This window comes from Protopterus annectens, chromosome 2.part2 (assembly GCF_019279795.1).
Source record: "Protopterus annectens isolate FY-2018-M chromosome 2.part2, PAN1.0, whole genome shotgun sequence".
NCBI lineage: Eukaryota > Metazoa > Chordata > Ceratodontiformes > Protopteridae > Protopterus > Protopterus annectens.
The window spans coordinates 534,274,193-534,295,617 of NC_056730.1; the positions used below are offsets into that span (position 1 = coordinate 534,274,193).

The following is a 21,425-nucleotide window of genomic DNA, read 5'->3' on the forward strand; positions in this document are numbered from 1 at the left end:
GTTGTCCTGCTTTATCTAACAAGTTCTGCTACAGCAGTAAGAATGCACTCTTTCCCTCACTATCACAGCCCTGCTGTGGAGCCTAGGATGAGATAATGAAAACTTAAACTCAGTACAGATATAATCAAGACATGTAATGCATTCAACTTGCCAGATATTAACAGTGAAATATTAGTGCAAGGCCACATTTGGTATGAACAAGCAGAAGCTAATCTGTTAAACATCTTTTGACAGTTTTTGGGTGGATTTCAGTGAACTGCACTTAGGCATTTAGGTATATAATGCATCTAGGAATGCAAGCCGACCTTTTATAATTGACATGTAACCCTTTTGTGATTTTCACGCAGCTAAGCATTAAAAGCACCTTAGCCATATTGCTGTGGTCAATACAGTGATTTTTTTGGAAAAGGGTACCTTTCACCTAATATAAAGGGTGACATTTATGAGACATATATAGATCTACTTTTGGTTCTGATGTAAAGTCAATTCAATGTAGATATATTCTGGATAGGTACTGCATTCTTCACCCTTAAAACTTGTCAAATAACAACTCCTAATGGAAGTCAAGCACAGTGCAACTTAGCAGAACAAAATATGTATAAAATCTTGAATATGGTCCCTATATAAACGGGGTAATACCTTAACCACACTGTAAGAGTGGTCAGAAAAGGTTTTAGGAAATTATAACACAATATCTGGACTTTGGTTACAGACTACATTTAAAAAAGCAATATAACCATCCTACCCTTAATAACATAAATACACTTAATAGCATATATGTCATTGGTACACTGCTTTTGCCTGCATAGTGTGTTTTGGTAGTGGCTTATGTACAAGATCAACATATTGCTGGAGATGACAGATGTGTTCAGACTGGTACATTTTTTAAATGCTCATTCAGCTTCATGATACATGCACCACATTTCCTTCTACAGACAAGACATGAGTTGCACAGTTACATATATAGCAGGTGGAAAAATAATGTTCAGTGGCATCTCTTCATCTTTCAAGAATATCTGTAGTCTTTGGGTATCTGCTCACCCATATTTACTTTTCTCATTTTATTGTTTGACTGGATGATGGTATCTGGTTTATGCTTCTGACTGCCATACATGCCATCATTTGGCCACTGACTGTTGTGTTGGGCATTTACACTGCTTGTTGACTTTGGAAGATCAGCATGCCACATCACTGCTCACATTTTCTGGAATTTCTCATCAACAAAGGATGTTATTTCCAACAGCTAAACATCTCTCTCAGAACTGCAGTGGCAATCCTACTCCTGCCAGGATTAACATCACACAGAAAGTGGCTCACAACATCCTGACAAAAATACACACCTTGGGCTTTAATAGAAAGTACAGTTGTGCAAGCTGCATTTATCCATAACAGCATATGTTCAACCTCCTCAATGCTACAGTACCCCTTAGGCTATATGGGTTGTTTCCTGCCCAGGAGACAATGACCAGACATCTTCAAACAGCTCTGGCTGCCACCCCCCCCACCACCACCACCACCACCACCACCATTCACTCTGACTATGCACATCCAGAGAATGTAGAATCTGTTCTGCCTCTGTTTTACGTTCTGGGTAAAAAACTGGGTGATCAATGGCTTGACTCCAATTAAACTCTGAAACCACTTTGGACATGTGTTAGGATTTTTTTCTTAAAGACAACCTATCTCTACAGAAATCTGATAGAGTTTACCCACCATGAAAGCTTGCAGCTCAGATACTCTTCTTTCAGATGCCAGAGTAATGACGAGTGCAATTTTAAGTCAAGAACCCTATATTAGCTTGATAGGCAGGTTTAAACAGTGACATAATCAATTTCTCCAGCACATAGCTGAGATCCCAGGGTAGGAGCAACCTGTTTACGAGGACGTTTCAGGTGTAAAACTCCTTTCTGAAAATGTTTCATAACAAATAGAATAAAGAAGAGCATCCATAGGCTAACATGCTGAAATGGCTGCAACATGAACCTTTAAATATGAACAAACGAGGCCAGAGGCAAGTAACTCACACAAATATCTGCGTGACAGTGGTACAAATTCCCTGATGAACCCCTGGTTATTGATTAGACTCCAACTAGAAAATCACTTCCATTTATCAACAAAGGATTTCCTAGGAGCGGACTTCATTGCCTCCTTTACTACCTGCTGCACATCCTCCTGAAATACTTGCTTGGATTTTCTAGTAGGAAGCTTTATTGCCACCTTTAGTACCTGCTGCACACTCTCATGAAGTAAGTGCTTAAACGTATTAAAACTGAACCATCCAGGCAGCCAGCTGAAGTTATTTGATACTGTGGTGTATCACAATCCCTGTCTTGTGTGAGTATCTCCAGCTAGTGAGGAAGCTTGTGGTAATTGCATTTGGCTGGTTTCATAAGAAGGAAGAACTAATGTTGTCTGGGCTAAAAGGGAGTTACCACAATTATTTTAGGTGTATCCTTTTGAATCTTCAGAATTACCCTGGATAACAGTAGAAAGGGTGTAAACACATAAAGGAAATTCCCTTCTAAGGGCATGAAAATGTATTTATCTTCAAAGGTTTATTTGCAAGTATCCCCCATTTTGAAAATGACAGACATATCTATTAGAGGTGTTCCCCACAACTAGATCAATTCCTGGAAGACCCCCATCATTCAATTTCCATTCATCAGGGTTTATCCTGGTCCAGCTCAGCTTGTCTGCCAATACATTTTGCTCTGACAGAATTTAAGATACTTGTAGGGTTAAGAAATGCTGAACAGCTACCTCCCAAGCCTCCACTATCAGCTTGCATAGGAGGTAAAACCTTGTACCTCTCTGCTTGTTGACATACTACATGACTGTGGCATTGTCTGTAATCACTTGAAGAGGTCTTGTAGACCAAATGTAATGGAGAAACTTAAAAGCCTGGATCACAACATTTGCTTTTCAGCTGATATGGTTTGGTCTGTCTGAATAATTCCACAGACCTCCCATCTGGAAACTGCTCCCCAAGCAAAATCTGACACATTTGTTGTGACAAATTGGTTTGGGGTCTGCTGAGAGAAGGGAAAACATGGGTTAAGTTGAATATGTTTTCTCTACCAATGCAGTTCCCTTTTTATAAAGCCTAAAACTGGAATTTAATACTCCAGAGATTGCAAATGCTGGGTCCACATGTGTTTTTTTAGCAACCATTGCATCTTTCCCATGTATACTTTGGCAACAGGTATCATGAGAGTCATATCAGCCATGACCCTAGGATCCTGAGAAATTCTCTTGCAGATGTATGAGACTGACTGGAGAAATTTTGGAAAAATTCCAGATAAAAGGGCCTTTTGACAAGAATCTCTAAGGCAAACCAGAAACACAATCTTGTCAGACTGAGTCAATGAGGGTTTTTACAATATTTATCTGGATGCCGCAGTAGGTTAAAAGAGCTAAAACGTTAATAATGGCTCTTGACATGTGGACAAAGACTCTGCAAAGATAAGCAAATTGTTTAAATAAAGAAAGATTCGAATGCCATTTAGTCTGCAATAAGCTATGACTGGGGCAAGACATGTCCCCAGGAACAGAGAACAGTAGAAATTTCCAGGAACCTATGGCTATGGGAATATGGCAGCGAGCACCTTTTAGGAGTAGAGTTACCAACTAACATATGTGAGTAAGAGAGGAAACAGTTTCTGTAAGGTCAACATTTTGAGCTTCAGAACTTTCACATACACATTTAGAAATAAAAAAAAACTGTAGTACTGTTTTGCAAGAAGTGCCCTTCATTAGTACCAGAAACATTTAGAAATAGAAGCTTGTTCCCTTTGACTTAACGGCACTGACTCTATGACTACCTGAGTGTGTAAAGACTGAAGAGTCTGAAACAATCTTATGCCAAATGTGAATGCTGAAGGCCTTTTTTTTTAATGGGGGGCAGATTTATGAAGATATTGGCCAGTTAAGAGAGGGTAAGGAATTCTGCCATAGTCATTCTGTACTGTTAAATCTATCCCTTTCTGAAAGTACCTCTACCTTTTTTTTTTTTTGTTACCCTATGGCCATGTCTTTTTTTTACCTTTTGATTGCCAGAAAAGGACCAAACAAGACCTCCTTATCTAATCCAAGGTTTTAGAACTTTTGGGAAGGTACCCAGTCATACCATTTCCATACTGATGCAGTAGCAGTGATCCTAGACACAATATCTGCAGTGATCCTAGACACAATATCTGCAGTCATCCTAGACACAATATCTGTTCAATCAAGCACACTCTTTAAAGCATGCTTAGATACCCAAGAAAGGGTAAAAACAGTGAGCTTTTCTGCGTTTTTAAGGACTGATGGCTGGGCATCAAGATAAGTACAGGCAGAATTCAACACATTCTCCAGGGCTGGCAGTATAGGAGGGGTGGGAGAGGAATAAGGTATATCTATTTGTAACATATCATTACATCTCCTCAGTTCAGACAAAGCATCTATTTGCTCCCATAAAAATACCTCATTTATTCTGGCAAGGGCCTCACTGAAAGAACATTCCTCCACATGATAAGAATTAAATTTCACATATTCACAAACACGCATACTTACCTCCCATAGGCAAATCGTCGGTCCTTGTGATGATCACCAAAAGTGTCCCAGAGTCGCAAGGAGACACTGACTTCATCCACCACATCTCGAGATCGCTCCAAAACCTGGAAACAGTCAAAGAATATATTGTACAAAAATCAATAAAACTTGGGCAGCTGAGATTACCTATCAGTCCAAAACCATCATTACTCTTCAAGGTCCCAGTACCATCCAAAAGATCACAGTTAAGATATCCGCACATTCTTTTTCATCTAGGGAACAGTCATCTATGAAATCACTATAACATCATACCTTAAAAGGCACTCTCTCATTGCATTTTACACATAACATGTCAAGCTTATACACCAGCAATGTTTTCAATCTGTTTTACAGAAACAAGATTCTAGCACTTTTTTCCATAGGAAAGCCATAGTCTGCTGTATGATTCAATTCTACAGCAAAAAAAAAAAAAAACTCTCCACATTACATTATGTTATGGTGTACACAAACAACATTACAGCTCACAGGTTAACAAGATATCTTTTCTCCACATGAAGAACTAAAAAGATAAACTTATCATTACAAAAGAAGATCAAATACATCACTGCTGTAGGATGTAACAGTTGGTCAGTCTTCCAAAGCCTTGGGCTCCTTTCACATGCGCCATGGTTGCTGGCTGCACTAGCTGCTAACAGCCTGAGCACCAAAACCTTCAGGACTTTCTTGCCAACCAAATAAAGGGACTCCATGTTCTTGACAAGACAGGTATGGACATACAAATCCTCACCCAAAAAGATGGATGGAGGGAGAGGCTACTGCAGCAGTGATTTAGTTGAATATTGACTGTTATGGTAAGTTTACTTACACAACTGCACAATGTTCTTCATAACCACTGCTGCAGTAACCTTAACTCTATTGTCAGAATACCAAAACTTATACGGTTTGTGAGGAGAAAGAATGAGGATCAAGCAGCCCCTACAGACAGGTACTAGTAAAGCTTGTTCTAGACATGGAAAAGGAAGTGTCTGCTCCTAGAATGCTTTCTAAGTCTACCCATTTCCAAAATAACAGAAAGAACTGGCAAGGGACAGCCATCTTGGAAATAGTCTGTCTTGACATAGATTTCTCTTTTTTCTTACATTCATAGGAAATAAACAGCTGTTCAGCTTTAATGAAAGGTTTAGTTCTGTCAAGATAATACATGAGCTGCCTATGGATGTCCAGATTATGAAGAATTTATTTCTCCCGTTTTTTTTACATTCTGGAAAGAAGACAGGGAGATAGATGGATACTTTGGTTTAATACAAACTCTGAAGTCACTTTACGCATCAAGAGATTGTTGTCAAGGAAACACTGACTTTATGGAATACCAAGTAAGGTTTCACTATCATAAGAGCTTGCAGCTCAGACAATCTTCTTGAAGATGTCAGAGTAATCAGTAATACTGTCTTCCAAGAAATGAACCCTAAATCAGCCTAATGAGCTAGATCAAAAAGAGATAAAGTTAACTTTTCTAAAACAGCTTTATGATCCCAACAGGGTGCCACCTTTTTTCTAGGTGGATACTTATGTAAAACCCCTTTCAAGTATAGCTCGATAAAAGACTGTGATGAAAGGGGAGGATCCAAGGGCAGACATGCTGAAATGACAGATGAATCTTGACAGAGAAAAATGAAAGGCCAGAGGATAATAACTCAAATACTGCAGAAAGTACAGTTGTGTAAGTAAATGTACCATAACAGTACATGTCTGAATGATTACTGCTGCAGTAGTCTTAGCTATATGGGTTATACTCTGCAAATATAACAGCCGGCCAGCTTCCAAAGCTTCAGGGCATCTTCCACATGCTCAACCATCAGGCAGCTCGGGCCACCTGAAAAACAAGTTTGGGAGCCAAGCCCTTCAGAGCTTTCCTGTCAAGAGAGAGGGAGCTTAAGCTCAGAAAGGATAATCCCAGGACTAATAAAAAAATAAATGTCCATGCCTTGGCATAAAAAAACACACCAGAAAACAAGGGGTGGAAGGAGGGAGCAGCTACTGTAGCAGTGATAAGTCAAACATCTGCCGCTACTGTACTATGTTCATCATACTAATCACTGCTGCAGTAGCCTTAGCTTTATGGGTAGATTACCTGAGCTTACTACATTTGGGAGGTGGAAGGAGAAGAGTCCCTGAAGAAATGTCCTAGCAAAGCCTGACCTAGAACTAGAGAAGGAATCAAGATTATAGTGCTTGGTAAAAAAGTGTGTACAGAATACTTCTAGAATACAGACCTTTCCAAAAATGTATAGATGAAGACAAGGTCCTGGAACAGTGGGTCTTGACACTGTCTGTAATAATTGTATTGTTGTGAGTATAACAAAAGATAATAATCTCAAACAACTATTTGAAAATTGTCTGTTTTCATCCAGATTGTCCCTTCTTTGTACCTTCACAAGAAATGAACTGATATGAGGATCTGAAAGATTTAGTTCCCTCAACATAGTACCCGATTTGTCTCTGGACAGCCAAGGTATGGAGTATCCTCTCTCTCTCATTTTTAGGTACCGGAAAGAAAACAGCGAGATGAATAGTTTGGCTTAAAGTAAACTCAGATATCATTTTAGGCATAAATGAAGGATTAGTTCTCAAAGAAACACTGTCCCTGTGGAAAATGAGGTAGAGTTGACTCACCATAAGTGCTTGCAACTCAGATACTCTTCTCACAGAGGTCAGAGCAATCAGTAGAACTGCTTTCCATTTTAAGAACCTCAAGTCAACCAGGTTAGCTAGTTCAAATGGAGCAAATGCTAGCTTCTCTAATGCAAAATTAAGATCCCAAGGAGGGGCCACAGGTCTTCTTGGAGGCTACTTGTGCAAAACCCCCTTCAAAATCATTTTGATATGAGACTGCCTTGAAAGAGGAAGATCAATGGGCAGATGTGTTTAAATGACAGATAAATGAACCTTGATAGAGGAATAAGAAAGGCCATAGGATAATAACAAACAAATATTGTAAAACCAGAAAACAACTAGACCTGAAAGAGTGCTGATTATGTTGTTGGCAACAACTAGAAAAACTTTTCAATTTGCCAACATATGCTCTTCTAGTACCAGGCCTTCCTGCCTTCATATGTACTTGCTGTGCATCCTCAGTAAACAGGTACCTAAAAGTAATTAAGACCCTATCATCCAGGCAATCAATTGAAGATGACGGATATTGGGTCATATAAAACATCCCTGTTATTGTGTAAATAGATCCAGTCTGTGAGGAAGTTTGTGTTAACTGCCCCTGGCTATTTCCAAAAGAAGGGAAAACCACAGTATCCTGGGCAAGAAGGAAGTCATCACTATGATCTTGGGGGATGCCTTCCGAATGTGGATACCCTGTAGCTTACAATGAGTTATAACTGGAGCTAGACAGTTTGTGACCACTCTTGGTGCTGTGGATAGTCAAAAGGGTAAGGCAGAGAAATTTTAAGGTTTTGTGTGTCTGGATCATATTAAGCAATGTCTGAAGCCAGGATGAATAGGGATGGGATGATACGCATCTTTTAAGTCTAAGTGTTACCAGGAAAATTGAAAGAGGCAAAAAAGGTAACAGGTTGTGGAGAGACATCATTTTAAATTTGCAAACTATCACAAGCAGGTTTAGGAAATAAAAATCCAGAAGAAACTGCAGATAAAACATTCTCATACTTTTACGGTTAGGATAAACTTTAACATATCAGCCTGACAATACAAAATTCTGAAAAAAAAGTCAGCAGAATATCCACTTTTTCAGGACTGTAATTAATTAAGTGTTTAGTAGCAGTGGAATCAACTAAAGCTGTAGCTGTTGGGACAGTTTTGTGAATAGTGTATAAAAAACTTAAAAGACTGAGGAACTTTATACATCCTATCAGCATGACCATCAAGAAAACTGTAGGCAGTAACGTACACATCCTCTACAGCACACAGAACAGGAGGAATGGTTGTAGGTTCTGGAAATTCCTTCTGAAACAACTCAGTATTTTCTGACGAAGTGAGAAAATTCAGTGTTCTCCCACTGAAAACACTGGCACATTTTAGCAATAGACTCAGAGAAACAGAGACCCCCATTGGGTGGATCAGAAACTGAGCTCTCTTCTGAGTCTGAATCAGAAATCTGAAGAGAAAGCAGTGTATCTTTCCCTTCAACTTCCCATTTAAATTCAAAATCTTGGATTTCTTCAGGAAAAGCGGTATATCTCTTTCTTTTACAAGAAACTACTTTACAAAAAGGATCAATAGTCTGAATTAAACCCTGAGCTTGACCCAGTAAACTACTTCTATCTAAGGAAATTTGAGGAGGCACAGACACATGCTTAGTTTTCTATTTCTTTTTGACAGGGAAAAAAAGGCAAATGGTACCACTAATGGTGGCAGCAGTCTCCCCAGAGATGAGCACAGCATTCAGACACAACAGAGAAGCCTCCCCTGTTCTCTCTCAGAAGAACTGACAGCAGTTGCTCTCCCTTGCCCACTGAAGGGACCCCGACTGCTAACCCTAGGTCCATAGTGGTTGTAGGTGCTACACAAAAGTGATCCAGGGTAACACATAAGTGAGCTGACATACAACAAATGGCCACAGCAAAGTCACCTGTGGCTGAGGCAAACTGCTGGCCTACACTGACGGCAAAACCTATTTGCTGAATTTTTTTCTATGTTTGGAAAAGCCTACCATAGGACCGGTAGTTTGTTTCATGGTCAAGCCGAATGGGGCCTCTTTCTTGGGGAAGACAAGCAGCAAACGCCAGTAAAAACTACAAGTCTTTAAAAATACCTTTCTCAGAGAAATCTCAGTAAAAAGCACTTTAAAACATTTTGCCAACCACCAAAAAAGTAAAATAAAAATAATTTCTCCACAGAAAAAAAAAATTTTCAGTTACTTTACACAACATTTAAAGTGACATGAAAAAAGTTCTCCCGTTTAAAAGTGCAATGCAGTCTCATGACAGTCTATTAAAACATAAAACTCCTAACTTTAACATAACTTTCCCGAACAGGAAAGTGATAAAACACAAAAGTATATTTAGAAAATGCAAGGTTTTTCCCAAAGGAAACATCCGCCTAGCAAACAAACAGAACCAAGTCAATAGTCAATCCTCAAAAGCCTTAAAGGAGCATACTCTTCAGAGGCAGTAAAGGTTTGAAGGGCTTGGCACCCAAACTTGTCTTTTAGTCAGCTCAGCTTAGACTGCCTGACAGTTTGGGTGCGTGGAAGGTACCCTGAAGCTTTGGAAGCTGGCAGACTGCTATATCCTTGACAAGATATAACCCACATTGCTGAGGCTACCGCAGAAGTGATCAATTTGATGACCCTGCAGAAGTACAGAAACCCTGAATGGTCTCTGGTTCTTAGTGCTACACAGACTGGCAGATATTTTCCCTTTACCAATATATGATTTACTAGTAGCATTTTTTTGCCTCCTTTAAAACCTGCTGCACATCCTCAGAAAAAAAGCAGCCTAACATGCATCATAATTGAATCACTAACTTCATCTTAAATTTAGCTGGCTGCAAAACTGGGTCTGCATGTAGGCCAGTGATCTATGTAGTTTTTAGCTTCCGTACCAAAGCACGGAAGATGAGAGCAGAGCCTAACTCCAATCTAGTCAAACAGATCCAACTAGGAATGTTACACCTTTGGAGATAAACATTCATCACAAGTAAAGCCACCCTTGTTTGCATAAACAAAATATTGAAATGAATGTTGTATACAGTTTACAGTTTATCACCTGTTGAAAGTACGATATCAATTTAAAAAAATGAGAAAGTATATTCTTAATAACGAATGTGCACGGAAACATCAACATAAGCTTAACTGAAAGTTACGTTCCACAGTCCTTTTTCAGACATATTTGGCTTTTGTTTAACACATGAAATAAAAGGCTCTTACTACTTGTTGTGTCTTTCGGCTTTTCCTGGTTAGGGGTCACCACAGCGGAACTCCGGTCCGCTAATGATTGGCAGTAGATTTTTACATGCCGAGTTGTCGGCCCTGATGCACAACCTTCAACGAAGGTACGCCCATTCATGCATGTCTCCACACAGAAGACACTCTAGCTGAGAATCAAACAGGACAATGTCTTACTGTGAGGCGACAACGCTACCACAGCACCACCACCGCAATAAAAGGCTCTTACTGCTGAAGGGGAAAATTAATAAAGGAAACCATGTCTTGTTGACAATGAACAGTGGAAACAAATTGGAAAGGCAACTATTAACTGAGACTCCAGCAGTTGCTTGCTTCCAAGGAATCTCTATCCAGTTAATAAGGAAGTGATGAATTCATGGATGACATTATTCAAATAAAACAGAAGTGAGAAAGTCTGAGGAATGTTTTAGGGCATTCACTGCTGCTGTCACCACTCACTGGTGTGAAACAGCTGCCCAGTCTAAAACATGATGGACATTATTATACATTACACCACTAGACAGCACACCTATTACTTCAAAGTTGGGGCACAGCTTTATTTCTCTTTATGATAGCATTTTAATATAGTTTTTCTTATCTAAACTTAAAAGGGATACAAGTCTATAAACTATATGGAGAGGTTTGAGACAAAAAAAATAGTGTAGAAAACAGTGTTCATGAGCTGAGGCTCATTTCCAAGATCACTTGAAAAAGTCTCTTGAGAGGAGGCCACTTAAGCCTAGGACTTTGTCATTAAGTGAAAGAGAGCATGCACCAGGCTATCAAGGTACAAACAGCAATGTAAACACCTTCTGTACCCTTTAAAGATGTTCTTGGAAATGCAGTGACTTTAAAAACAGATCCTGTGAATCAGGAAAGTAATGCACGTCTTTGTAATATTCACAGAAGTCCCCTGATCTTTATTTACTTAAATAATATGGAGAAAAAGAAGTTATGTACTCACCATAACGTTCCATCTGAGTAGTTGTACTTCATTTGTCTTCAACCTTTGGGTATTTCAGATCCAGATCAGATCCAAGACGGCCACATCACTAGCATCTGATCCGAGCTCCAAGCTCCTCCCCTTACCCATAATGCCCCTTTATAGCCTTCCATCCCTCAGACTTAGTTTGCTGTACAAGAAAACATATGCCCAACCCAATTAGACCTTACCACTAAAGGGTCTTCACAAAACCTAGGCCAAGCATGAGCAGGACAGCCACAATAGTGCCCTCCTACATACCAGGATAGGACAACAGTGATAAGGTCAGGGGGTAGGAGGGGGGGACTGTTGAAGGCAAATAAAGTGCAACTACTCAGAAGGAACGTTATGGTGAGTATATAACTTCTTTATCTGAAGTAGTTTACTTCATTTGGTCTTCAACCTTTGGGACAGAGTCCCCAGCTAACAATACCGGGTGGCCCTCACGGAAGGACATTCTGGAGCACCGTGGAGCCAAAGGATGCCCTACTCCTGGATAAAATGTCCAATTTGTAATGAGATATGAAGGTATGAGATGAAGACCAAGTAGCTGCAGCGCAAATATCATTCAGCAATACCCTAGACCAGAAGGTCGCTGATGTTGCCATAGATCTAGTTGAATGGGCTTTCACCTGACCCGGAGGGGAGATACCTCTTTCAGAATATGCTCAAATGATACATTGTGAAATCCAGCGAGCGATGGTAACTTTGGAAGAAAAGGTTTGGAGTAGGAGACAAATAACTGGTCAGACTTACGAAAAGATTTAGTTCTGTGTAAATAAAACCTCAGTTGACTGTGCACATCCAATAAATGTAACTTGTATTCACCCCTGTTTTGGAAGTTTGGAAAGAAGACAGGCAAATTGATAGTTTGATTGATATTTGCATTTGAGGCCACTTTAGGGAGAAAGGAAGGATTACTGCGCAGGGAAACCCTGTCTTTATGAAAAACCATGTATGGAACTTTGATGGACAATGCTTGAAGTTCCGACACCCTCCTAGCTAAAGTGATAGCCACTAAGAAGGCTGTCTTCCAAGAAAGAAATTGTAAATCTACTGATGCCGTGGGCTGAAAGGGAGGGGAGACTAGAGTCTGAAGTACAAAGGTAAGGTCCCAAGGAGGTGTAGGATCTTTCACCGGGGGCCGAAAAAGAAAAGTACCTTTAAGGAAGGCTTTACAAAGCTTAGAGGAAACTAGAGGAGCCATATTTTCTCCCACATGGAAGTTAGAAATGGCAGCCAGTTGGACTTTAACAGTGGAAGAGTTAGCACCTTGGTGAAAAATACCCACTAGAAATTCTAGAACAGCCGGGACTGGAGTTGTAAAGGCATCTAACTCCCGTTGAGAGGCCCATAAAGAAAAACGTTTCCACTTGCTACAATATATTTTCCTGGTGGAGGATTTGTGAACCACCACCAGTATGGTCTTAACTGCAGATGATAAACCGGGAGTCCTAATCATTACTGGAACTGGAGCACCCAAGCAGTGAGTTTCAGACTGTCCAGGTCTGGGTGAGGAATCCCTAAGAGACGAGAAATGAGATCCAGAACCGGATCCAAGTTCCATGATGGAACTATCAGGTGATACCAAAGAGAGGGGAACCAGACTTGACAAGGCCAGAATGGTGCAATGAGGATTACTGAGCTCCCCAACCTGCGAGCTTTCTGAAGAAACTTCGGGATGACAGGTAAAGTACAGTTTTATACCTACCATAAATGTAGATGTTCGAGTGGTTATGCTGCTGCAGTCATCACACTTGGGTTATCCTGCCGTCAGGCGGTCCCGCAGTCGGCCTGAATTCCAAAGCCTTGGTCCGGCATCGGTTGTCGTCGCTTCTTCCCTGACGTCAGTGCAACAGGGGTATAAAAGAGGCAGCCAACGCCATTTTCTTCAGTTTTTCTTGCCCCAGATGTCAGGTGCCCCAAACTAAGAAGGCAAAATAAGAAGCTTGCAAAACATACCTTAGTGCAAAACAATGGTACTAGTTGTAAGCAAATACACCATATAGACATGCATCCCAAAGGTTGAAGTACATGGAGGTATAAGAAAAGCCTTGTTAGGTAGAGGGGATGGAGGGAGGGTATCCTGGACTGCAGCAGCATAACCACTCAAACATCTACATTTATGGTAGGTACAAAACTGTACTATGTTCATCGTGCTATGCTGCTGCAGTCATCACACTTGGGAGTCCCAAAGCTATGGTTGGGTGGTAGGAGCTAAACTGGGTTAGGTGCAGCTAAGATGCCCTGCAGAACTGCAGTGGCAAACCCAGCTCTGGTTTTTGAGTACAGAGGAAGGTGGTAATGCTTGGTGAAGGTGTGCACTGAACTCCAGGTAGCTGCCTCCAGAATGTCCTTTGTTGGGACTCCTCAGAGGAAGGCTGCTGAGGTTGCTGTAGCCCTGACAGAGTGAGACCTAATACTAGCAGGCACTGCTTTCCCGTGGCGTGAGTAGCAAAAGTGGATGCAATGTGCTATCCATTGGAGATGGCCTGTTTTGAAATAGCCTTTCCTTCTGAGCCTGGTGCATAGGATACAAGGAGTTGGTCAGATTTTCTGAAGGCCTTTGTCTTGAACAAATAGTAACGTAACTGTCTGTGAATGTCCAAAGAGTGAAGGAGTCTTTCTCCTTTATTCTGTGGGCTTGGATAAAAGGTGGGCAAGTGTGTGGTCTGACTGAGAGCCACACTGGATACTACCTTTGGCATGAAGGAAGGGTTGGTGCGTAATGATACTCTGTCCTGATGGAAAATGAGGAAAGGTTCCACTGCCATAAGTGCCTGCAGTTCTGAGACTTTGCGTGCTGAGGTGATAGCCAGCAGCAGGGCTGTCTTCCATGACAGGTATTGAAGCTGTGCTGAAAAGGCTGGTTCGAATGGAGGAAGTGTTAACTTTTCCAGAACAAAATTTAGATCCCAAGTTGGAGTTGGTAGTTTTCTGGGGGGTCTTATATTTTTTGCCCCACTGAGAAACTGCCTTAGCAAAGGATGAGAGAAAATGGGAGGAACCGTATCATATTGAGCTGAAATGGCTGCAGCATGGATCTTTATGGATGAGAAAGAAAGGCCTTTGTGTAGCATCTCAGTTAGATATTGGAGTATGTGCGGAATATTTGGGATGCCAGGATTTAGGCTTCTGGCCTGGCTCCATACACAAAATCTTTTCCATTTGTCTGAGTAAGCTTTTCTGGTGCTGGGCCTCCTGGCCTCCAAAATGACATTCTGGATGTACTTTGAGAGAAGTGTTGTTTGATAATTTAAAGTATTTTCCATGCAGCTAGATTTAAGGTCCTTAGCTGACTGTGAAGGATCTGAGTGTTTTGTTGTGTTAACAGCTGAGGGAATTGAGGTAAGATCCATGGAGGGCTGTGAGTCAAGTTTCGTAGTAGTGGGTACCAGTGTTGACGTGGCCAGTCTGGAGCAATGAGGATCATCTGTGGTCTCTCTGATCTGGCTTTCAGTAATACCTGGGTCAGTAGAGGCAGAGGTGGGAAGGCGTAGACTGACAATGCTGTCCAACTGAATGATAGGGCATCCACTTTCCAGGCCAGGGGATGATAAGTCCTTGTGCAAAATTTTTGTAGCTGGCAATTGTTGGTTGAGGTAAACAGATCTATGTCTGGTGGTCCCCACCTTTGAGTTATCATTGAGAATACTTTTGGGTGTAGTCTCCACTCGTGAGGGTCTGTCAAATTTCTGCTTAATTTGTCTGCCAAAATGTTTTCTTTTCCTGGCAGGAATTGTGCTTGCAGTTGTACTTGGTAAGTTAATGCTGTGTTCCACAAGTCCATTGCCTGTCTGCATAGTGGGTAGGAGTGCGTTCCCCTCCCTGTTTATGTACCACATAACTGTGGTGTTGTCCGTCCTTATTAGAAGTTGTCCTGGATGCAAAAGGTCCTTGAAGGCTGTTAGTGCTAGCATCTCCTTTTGATTGATGTGTATTTGCCTTTGGTTTGCAGACCATTTGCCCTGTATGCATTGTCCTGCCATGTGTGCACCCCAGGCGTAGTCTGATGAATCTGTTGTCAAGGTTTGGTTTGGTGGAGGTCAGACAAAAGGAAGGCCCTTGTTTGCTTGGCATGCTTGAGCCCACCATAGAAACTCTTTTTGAAGGCAGGGAATGAGAGTTATAGTTGCTTCGAGGCTGTGTCTGTGTTGGGACCATACATTTTTTAGGTACCATTGTAGTTTTCTCATATGCAGCCTTGCATATGCAATTAGTGGAATGCAGGATGCCATGTACCCCAATGCCTGCAGGAATTTCCTTGCAGTGAGCTGGGTAGAAGTTGCCATCTTTTTGAAGTACTGAGCCAGTTGTTTTTGCTTGTCTGGCGTGAGGTAAGCCATCTGGGCCATTGTATTCAAGCTGGCACCCAGGAAAATTATTTCTTGTTGAGGGTATTAGTTTTGACTTCTTTTTGTTTACTGTGTACCCTAGGCAACTTAGCAACTTTGTTACAAATGCCAGATGCTGTAGTAGGACGTCTTTGGTGTCCGCTTGGATCAGGCAGTCATCCAGATATGGATAAATTTGTATTCCTCGCTGTCTGCAGTATGCAATTACTGATGCCAGGCATTTCGTGAATACTCTGGGCGCAGTAGATAAGCCAAAGGGCAATGCAGAGAATTGATAATGCATTGTGCCTGCCAAAAATCTGAGGTATCTTCTGCAATCTTGTCTGATAGGGACATGCAGGTATGCCTCTTGGAGGTCCAACGTTACCAGCCAAGACTTCTTGCCCAGCATGGGAAGAAGCTGCTGTAGTGTGAGCATTTTGAATTTGGGAATGTCCAGGTATGTGTTTAGAATTGAAAGGTCTAAGATGGATCTCCAGGCTTTGTAACTTTCTTGGTACTAGGAACAGTCTCGAGTAAAATCCTTGACCTTGCTCTTTTGCAGGTACCTTTTGAATTGCTTTCATGTTCATGAGAGCTGAAATTTGCTTATGTGCCTCTGCCCATTGGTTTGTTGGCAGATTTGGCATGCCTCTTATCCGTGGTAAAGTGTGAAAATGAAATCTGTAGCCTCGGGTAATAATATTCAGAACCCATTTGTCCTTTGTTATGATGTGCCAATTTTGTGGGAAAACAGCCAGTTTTCCTCCTAGAGGTGCTGCCTGGGCAATTTTGCTTGGCAGGCGAAGAGGAAAGTCATTGAGTTTGTTTTCTGAAGGGTTGAGATCTGTCGTCTCCCCCTCTTTGAGTTGTTGTTTGCCATTGTCTAGGCCTGAAGGTACCCTGTGCCTGGCCTCTGCCCCTAGGGCGTCTGTACCTGCTCCTTTGGGGTCTGACTGAAGCAGGAAAGGACCAGTTTTTTGATGGCCAGTTTCTGCTGAAGCGAGGAGGTTGTACCTGTAAAAAATCTTTAACTGTTTGCATTGATTTTGCCTTTTCTTCCATCTTCTTTAAAACTTCCTCTGCTTTGACACCAAATAACGCATCCTTTTGCAGTGGAGCATCCAGTAACTTTGCTTTGACATGTTCTGGTAAGGTCTGCTCTTTTAGCCAAGCATGTCTACGTATTACAGACCCTGTGACTGCTGCTCTACATGAGGCCTCCAAAGAATCAAAACCACACTGCAAGGTATGTTTTCCCACTTGTTCTGCTGCATGCAACAAATCTTGCATCCCTTTGAAATCTAGTTGATCTGTTTGAGGGATCATTTTCTGTTTTAACTGAGTGAGCAAGTACTGCTGGTATTTAATCATGTGGAATTGGTAGTTTAATGCCCTCATGGCCAAAGTGGCAGAGGTATACACTTTTTTCCCCCATCTTTCTAATGCCCTGGAATCTCTTTCCGCAGGTAGTGGATTCTTAGCAGTAGAGGCCTTAACCCCTTTGGGACCCTGGGAAATGGTTTCTGGGTCTGCAGCAGGGCTTTTATATAAAAACTTGTGAGAGTCAGGGACTCGATAGTATCTGTCTGGTTTAGGTGGTGCTGGAGGTAAGGAATCTGGATTTAGACTGGATTCAGTGTAGACATCATCCAGAATGTCTAAAACAGGAGGAATGGCTAGGGGTCTATGCTGAGGCAGAAGAAGAAACTCACGGAGTCTTTTCTTAGAGTCAGAGTAATCTTGTCCTTCCCAGTGGAAATGCTCTCTCATGGTGTGCAGGGTTTCCCCAAAAGAGAAGTCTTCAGGGGGGAAACAGAGGGAATAGACTCCTCAGCATCTGAGTCTTCATAGAGAGGGAAGGGGTAATCCTGCTCCTCAGAATCTGCTGAGGAAATGGATTCCTGGTCAGAAGGAAGTAAATCTTCCTCCAGTCTAAGCCTTTTGTCAGGAGGGGGCTGGGAACCTCTGATAAGGGTAATCAGGTCCTCTGCCATTTTGAGCATCTGTTTTTTAGGCATAGGGGCCTGTGTAGGAGTCTGTGGACCCGATTTCTTAACCTTTGGAAGATTAGCATATGACTTAACGGAAAGAGTCGTCGGTTTAAAGACGCCTTCTGAAACTGAAGGCATGTCCATAATCTCTGGATCGCCACCAGGGCTGGCATCCGCGAGTTGAGGAGGAACCGGCTCCAGTAACCCAGTAGATTCTGACTGAGAGATAGTCGTATTTTCTAAATCTGCGGTAGTCAGAGGCTGCGTAGGCGCCTCACTGAATACCGTAGGCCTAACCGAGACCTCGGTATCTGGTCTTGGTCTAGGCTGCCGGTCTTTGTCCTTGCGTTTTTTAAACATAGCGGTAGTAGGAGGTTCCGACGACATAATGTAGTTGAATTTTCTGCCAAAATAAAGTCGGGCGGTATCAGCCCGACACTTAATAGTGCGTTTATTGAACCTAGTGCAAAACCAACAACCAGAAACGTCGTGGTCTGGGCCTAGGCAAGGAATACAATAAGAATGAAAATCCTTATGAGGTATTTGCTTCCCACAAGAAATACAATTATTAACTTTGTTTGACATCGGTCTGAGGCAAGAAAAGTTTCCCCAATGGGGTACTTAGCTTTATAGAAGACTTCGGCTGAAATTCTGTTCGAAAATCTCAGGAGCTGGCCGACCGGCACTTGTGAACTGCTTCTGCTTTGGGCACCGCGTGGCAAGAAAGACTCGCTTTCTTAGCAGCTTTTCTATTTCTACTGCTGCTACCTCCCTTTGTGTGGGTGGAACATCTGGGAGGCGGATCCATAAATGGGATGGTATAGCCTATGGATATGATTTGTAACACCCAACGGTCTGTTGTTACGGACTCCCACTCTGCTGGATGTAAGGAAAGATGGCCCCTGACTGCCTCCAGAGATGAGCAGTCGGGCTGCCCCTCAGGGCTGCTGTGAGGGTCTACCTGACAAAGGTTCTGGAGACCAGACATTCTTCGGACCCCCTCTACCTCTGGGCCGATGTCTATCATATCCCCCTCTGCCTCTGGGGGAAGATGATTCTCGAGTGTCCCCAGAAAATTGAGATTTCCGGAACCACATCTTCTTTGCCCCTCGCTGGTTCCTCAAAAAGGATCTTTGAGGGGTGGAGAAGCGGATCCTGACGGCAGACAGTGTCTTCCCATCCTTCTCACTCTAGTCCAGGGTCTCACGCACAGACTTCCCGAACAGGGAAGAACCATCGTAGGGGGCACTGGCAAAGGACGCCATGAAGGGTTCCGAAAACTGGTATAGCCAAAGTCAGGCATGCCACCTCATAGTAATGCTGGGCCCGGCAGTCCCAGCGGCTCCTTCCATGGCATGGGAGAGGAGATGCATGGACGTATCAGCAACTGCTTTCAGAGTAGCTATGCGTGCAGAGAACATTTTTTTGCCTCCACCGACATGGACTCTAGGGGCGACTCAGCGACTTTCTTGTCCAGGTCACGCTGTAATCGGATGACATGCACCATATAATTCAGCACTCTTATTTAAAAGGTTGCTGAAGCCAGTGGCGGATCCAGAAATTTGCAAAGGGGGGAGCGCAGTCTGGTTAGCTGACTACCGGGGAGGAAGTGGGACTCTAGGTTTGGTGGTTATGAAAAGATGACTTTAAGAAGCTCTGACGTGTGTAAAGACATCACCTTACATTCAGCTGTACGTGATTCTGCTGTGGATATAGTAGTAGAAATAGGTAGACAAGGGGTCATCCAATAGCTGATATACTGAATATCTGTTAACGTCAAACATAATATTTGTACAAGATCAGGTCATATCCAAAGGTGTCAGCAACAAAAAGAGTGTAGCTTGTACAGACCATCCCAGAGGAACAGAGAATGTCCATCAGTGCTACCTGTAACCTGTGTATGATTTTTAGACCCAAAAGTGAGATGAATGGCTTGGATGTGAGTTAATCAATGATGCAGAAGCTAATTCACATTCGAATGGTGGGCATACATGCCACTGTAATAGCCACTAATGGTGACTGGAGGTGTATAGAACATGAAAGCTATCAACAAGAAGCGTGTGTGTGTGTGTGTGTGTGTGTGTGTGTGTGTGTGTGTGTGTGTGTGTGTGTGTGTGAGACTTGAGCTTCAAATATACAGTCTTGAATCAACACAGCACAGGCTCACACACTCGCACTCAGTTTGTGATTGTGACCTGACATCCCTGCTCAAGGATTTGCTGAGGCCTGAATAATTGTGCTGGAAAGGTAATTTGTGAGGGTGTGGTGGGGTGGGTAGTAATCCAGCAAGGTAGGCAAAAGAAAAGTGTAGACATGTAAACAGAAGAATATTGGGTCTGACAGACTTGTAGTCAATTGATCCAGAATAAAACAAATACTGTACTAGAAGAAGTCATCACAAAGACAAATATGTTAAGGGGGAAGAGTCTCTGATCTTTACTCCTTGAAGGCTAACTGTGGCCGAGGCGCTAGAGATAACAAATTCTTTGACTGCTTGGAACCCTGTTTTTTTCGTTTGTGGTGAAGCAATTTGGTGCTGTGGCTTTGCTCTTTGTGTGGTGTTGTATTTGTTGTCAACAATGACTTAACCCTGATGGTTACTAAACAGCTGGACTGTAAAGACAAGTAAATATCCCTGGAGGCAACATACATTTTATAAGCTCTTTAAGAAAGTTATTCCCTATCAAAGCATTTACAATCAAAAGTAGGGGGTTATGTTTTCAGTGTTAGTTTCTCTTGAGATAAAAAGAAGTTATGTACTCACCATAACGTTCCATCTGAGTAGATACTTCATTTGTCTGCAACCTGTGGGTGTCAGATCCGACCTCGGATCCGATCCGGCAGCTTTCCAAGCTCCAAGATCCGAGCTCCTAGCTCCTCCCCCTACCCATAATCCCCTACTAACAAACAACATTACCTCAGATCGTTTTTTTTGCCTCACCAACTAGAGACAGAAACCAACTCCGAATGATCAGAAAAATTCCTGAGGTTCGGGGGATGGCAGGGGGGGTCGGTTGCAGACAAATGAAGTATCTACTCAGATGCAACGTTATGGTAAGTACATAACTTCTTTATCTGAAGTAGTTACTTCATTTGATCTGCAACCTGTGGGACAGAGTCCCCAGCTAACCTACAAGAACCTGGGTGGTCCTTACGGAAGGATATTCCGAAGCACCGCTGAGCCAAAAGAAGCCCTACTCCTGGAAATCATATCCAGCTTGTAATGAGAAATGAATGTATGAGATGAGGACCAGATAGCTGCTGAACAAATATCGTCTACTGGAACCCTAGACCAAAAGGCTGTTGAGGTAGCTACAGATCTTGTGGAATGAGCACGGACGCCAACCAGAGCTGTCTTACCAGACGAAGTGTATCCCAGCATAATGCACTGACAGATCCAATTTGCTACAGTCACTTTAGCAATTGCTTTGCCCATGGCTGACTTTGCATAAGAAACAAACAACTGGTCCGACTTGCGAAACTCTCTAGTCCTGTGCAAGTAAAATCCAATTTGTGCAACGTGTATTCACCTTTGTTGTGAAAATTTGGGAAAAATACAGGAAGATTTATTGATTGATTAATGTTTGATTCTGTAGCCACCTTAGGCAAGAAAGACGGATTAGTCCTGAGGGACACTCTATCTTTGTGAAAGATAAGGTACGGAGGTT

At 42.2% G+C, this 21,425-nt stretch overlaps 1 protein-coding gene across 1 annotated transcript in view; it reads right to left on the reverse strand.

The window, feature by feature from the left end:
• Nucleotides 1-21,425, reverse strand: part of LOC122795967 (rho-related BTB domain-containing protein 2-like) — a 1,395,721-nt gene that overhangs the window by 684,547 nt on the left and 689,749 nt on the right. The window contains exon 3 of the mRNA XM_044064449.1: nt 4,552-4,655. Coding sequence (XP_043920384.1) covers nt 4,552-4,655 — 104 coding nt within the window. The remainder of the gene's footprint in view (nt 1-4,551; nt 4,656-21,425) is intronic.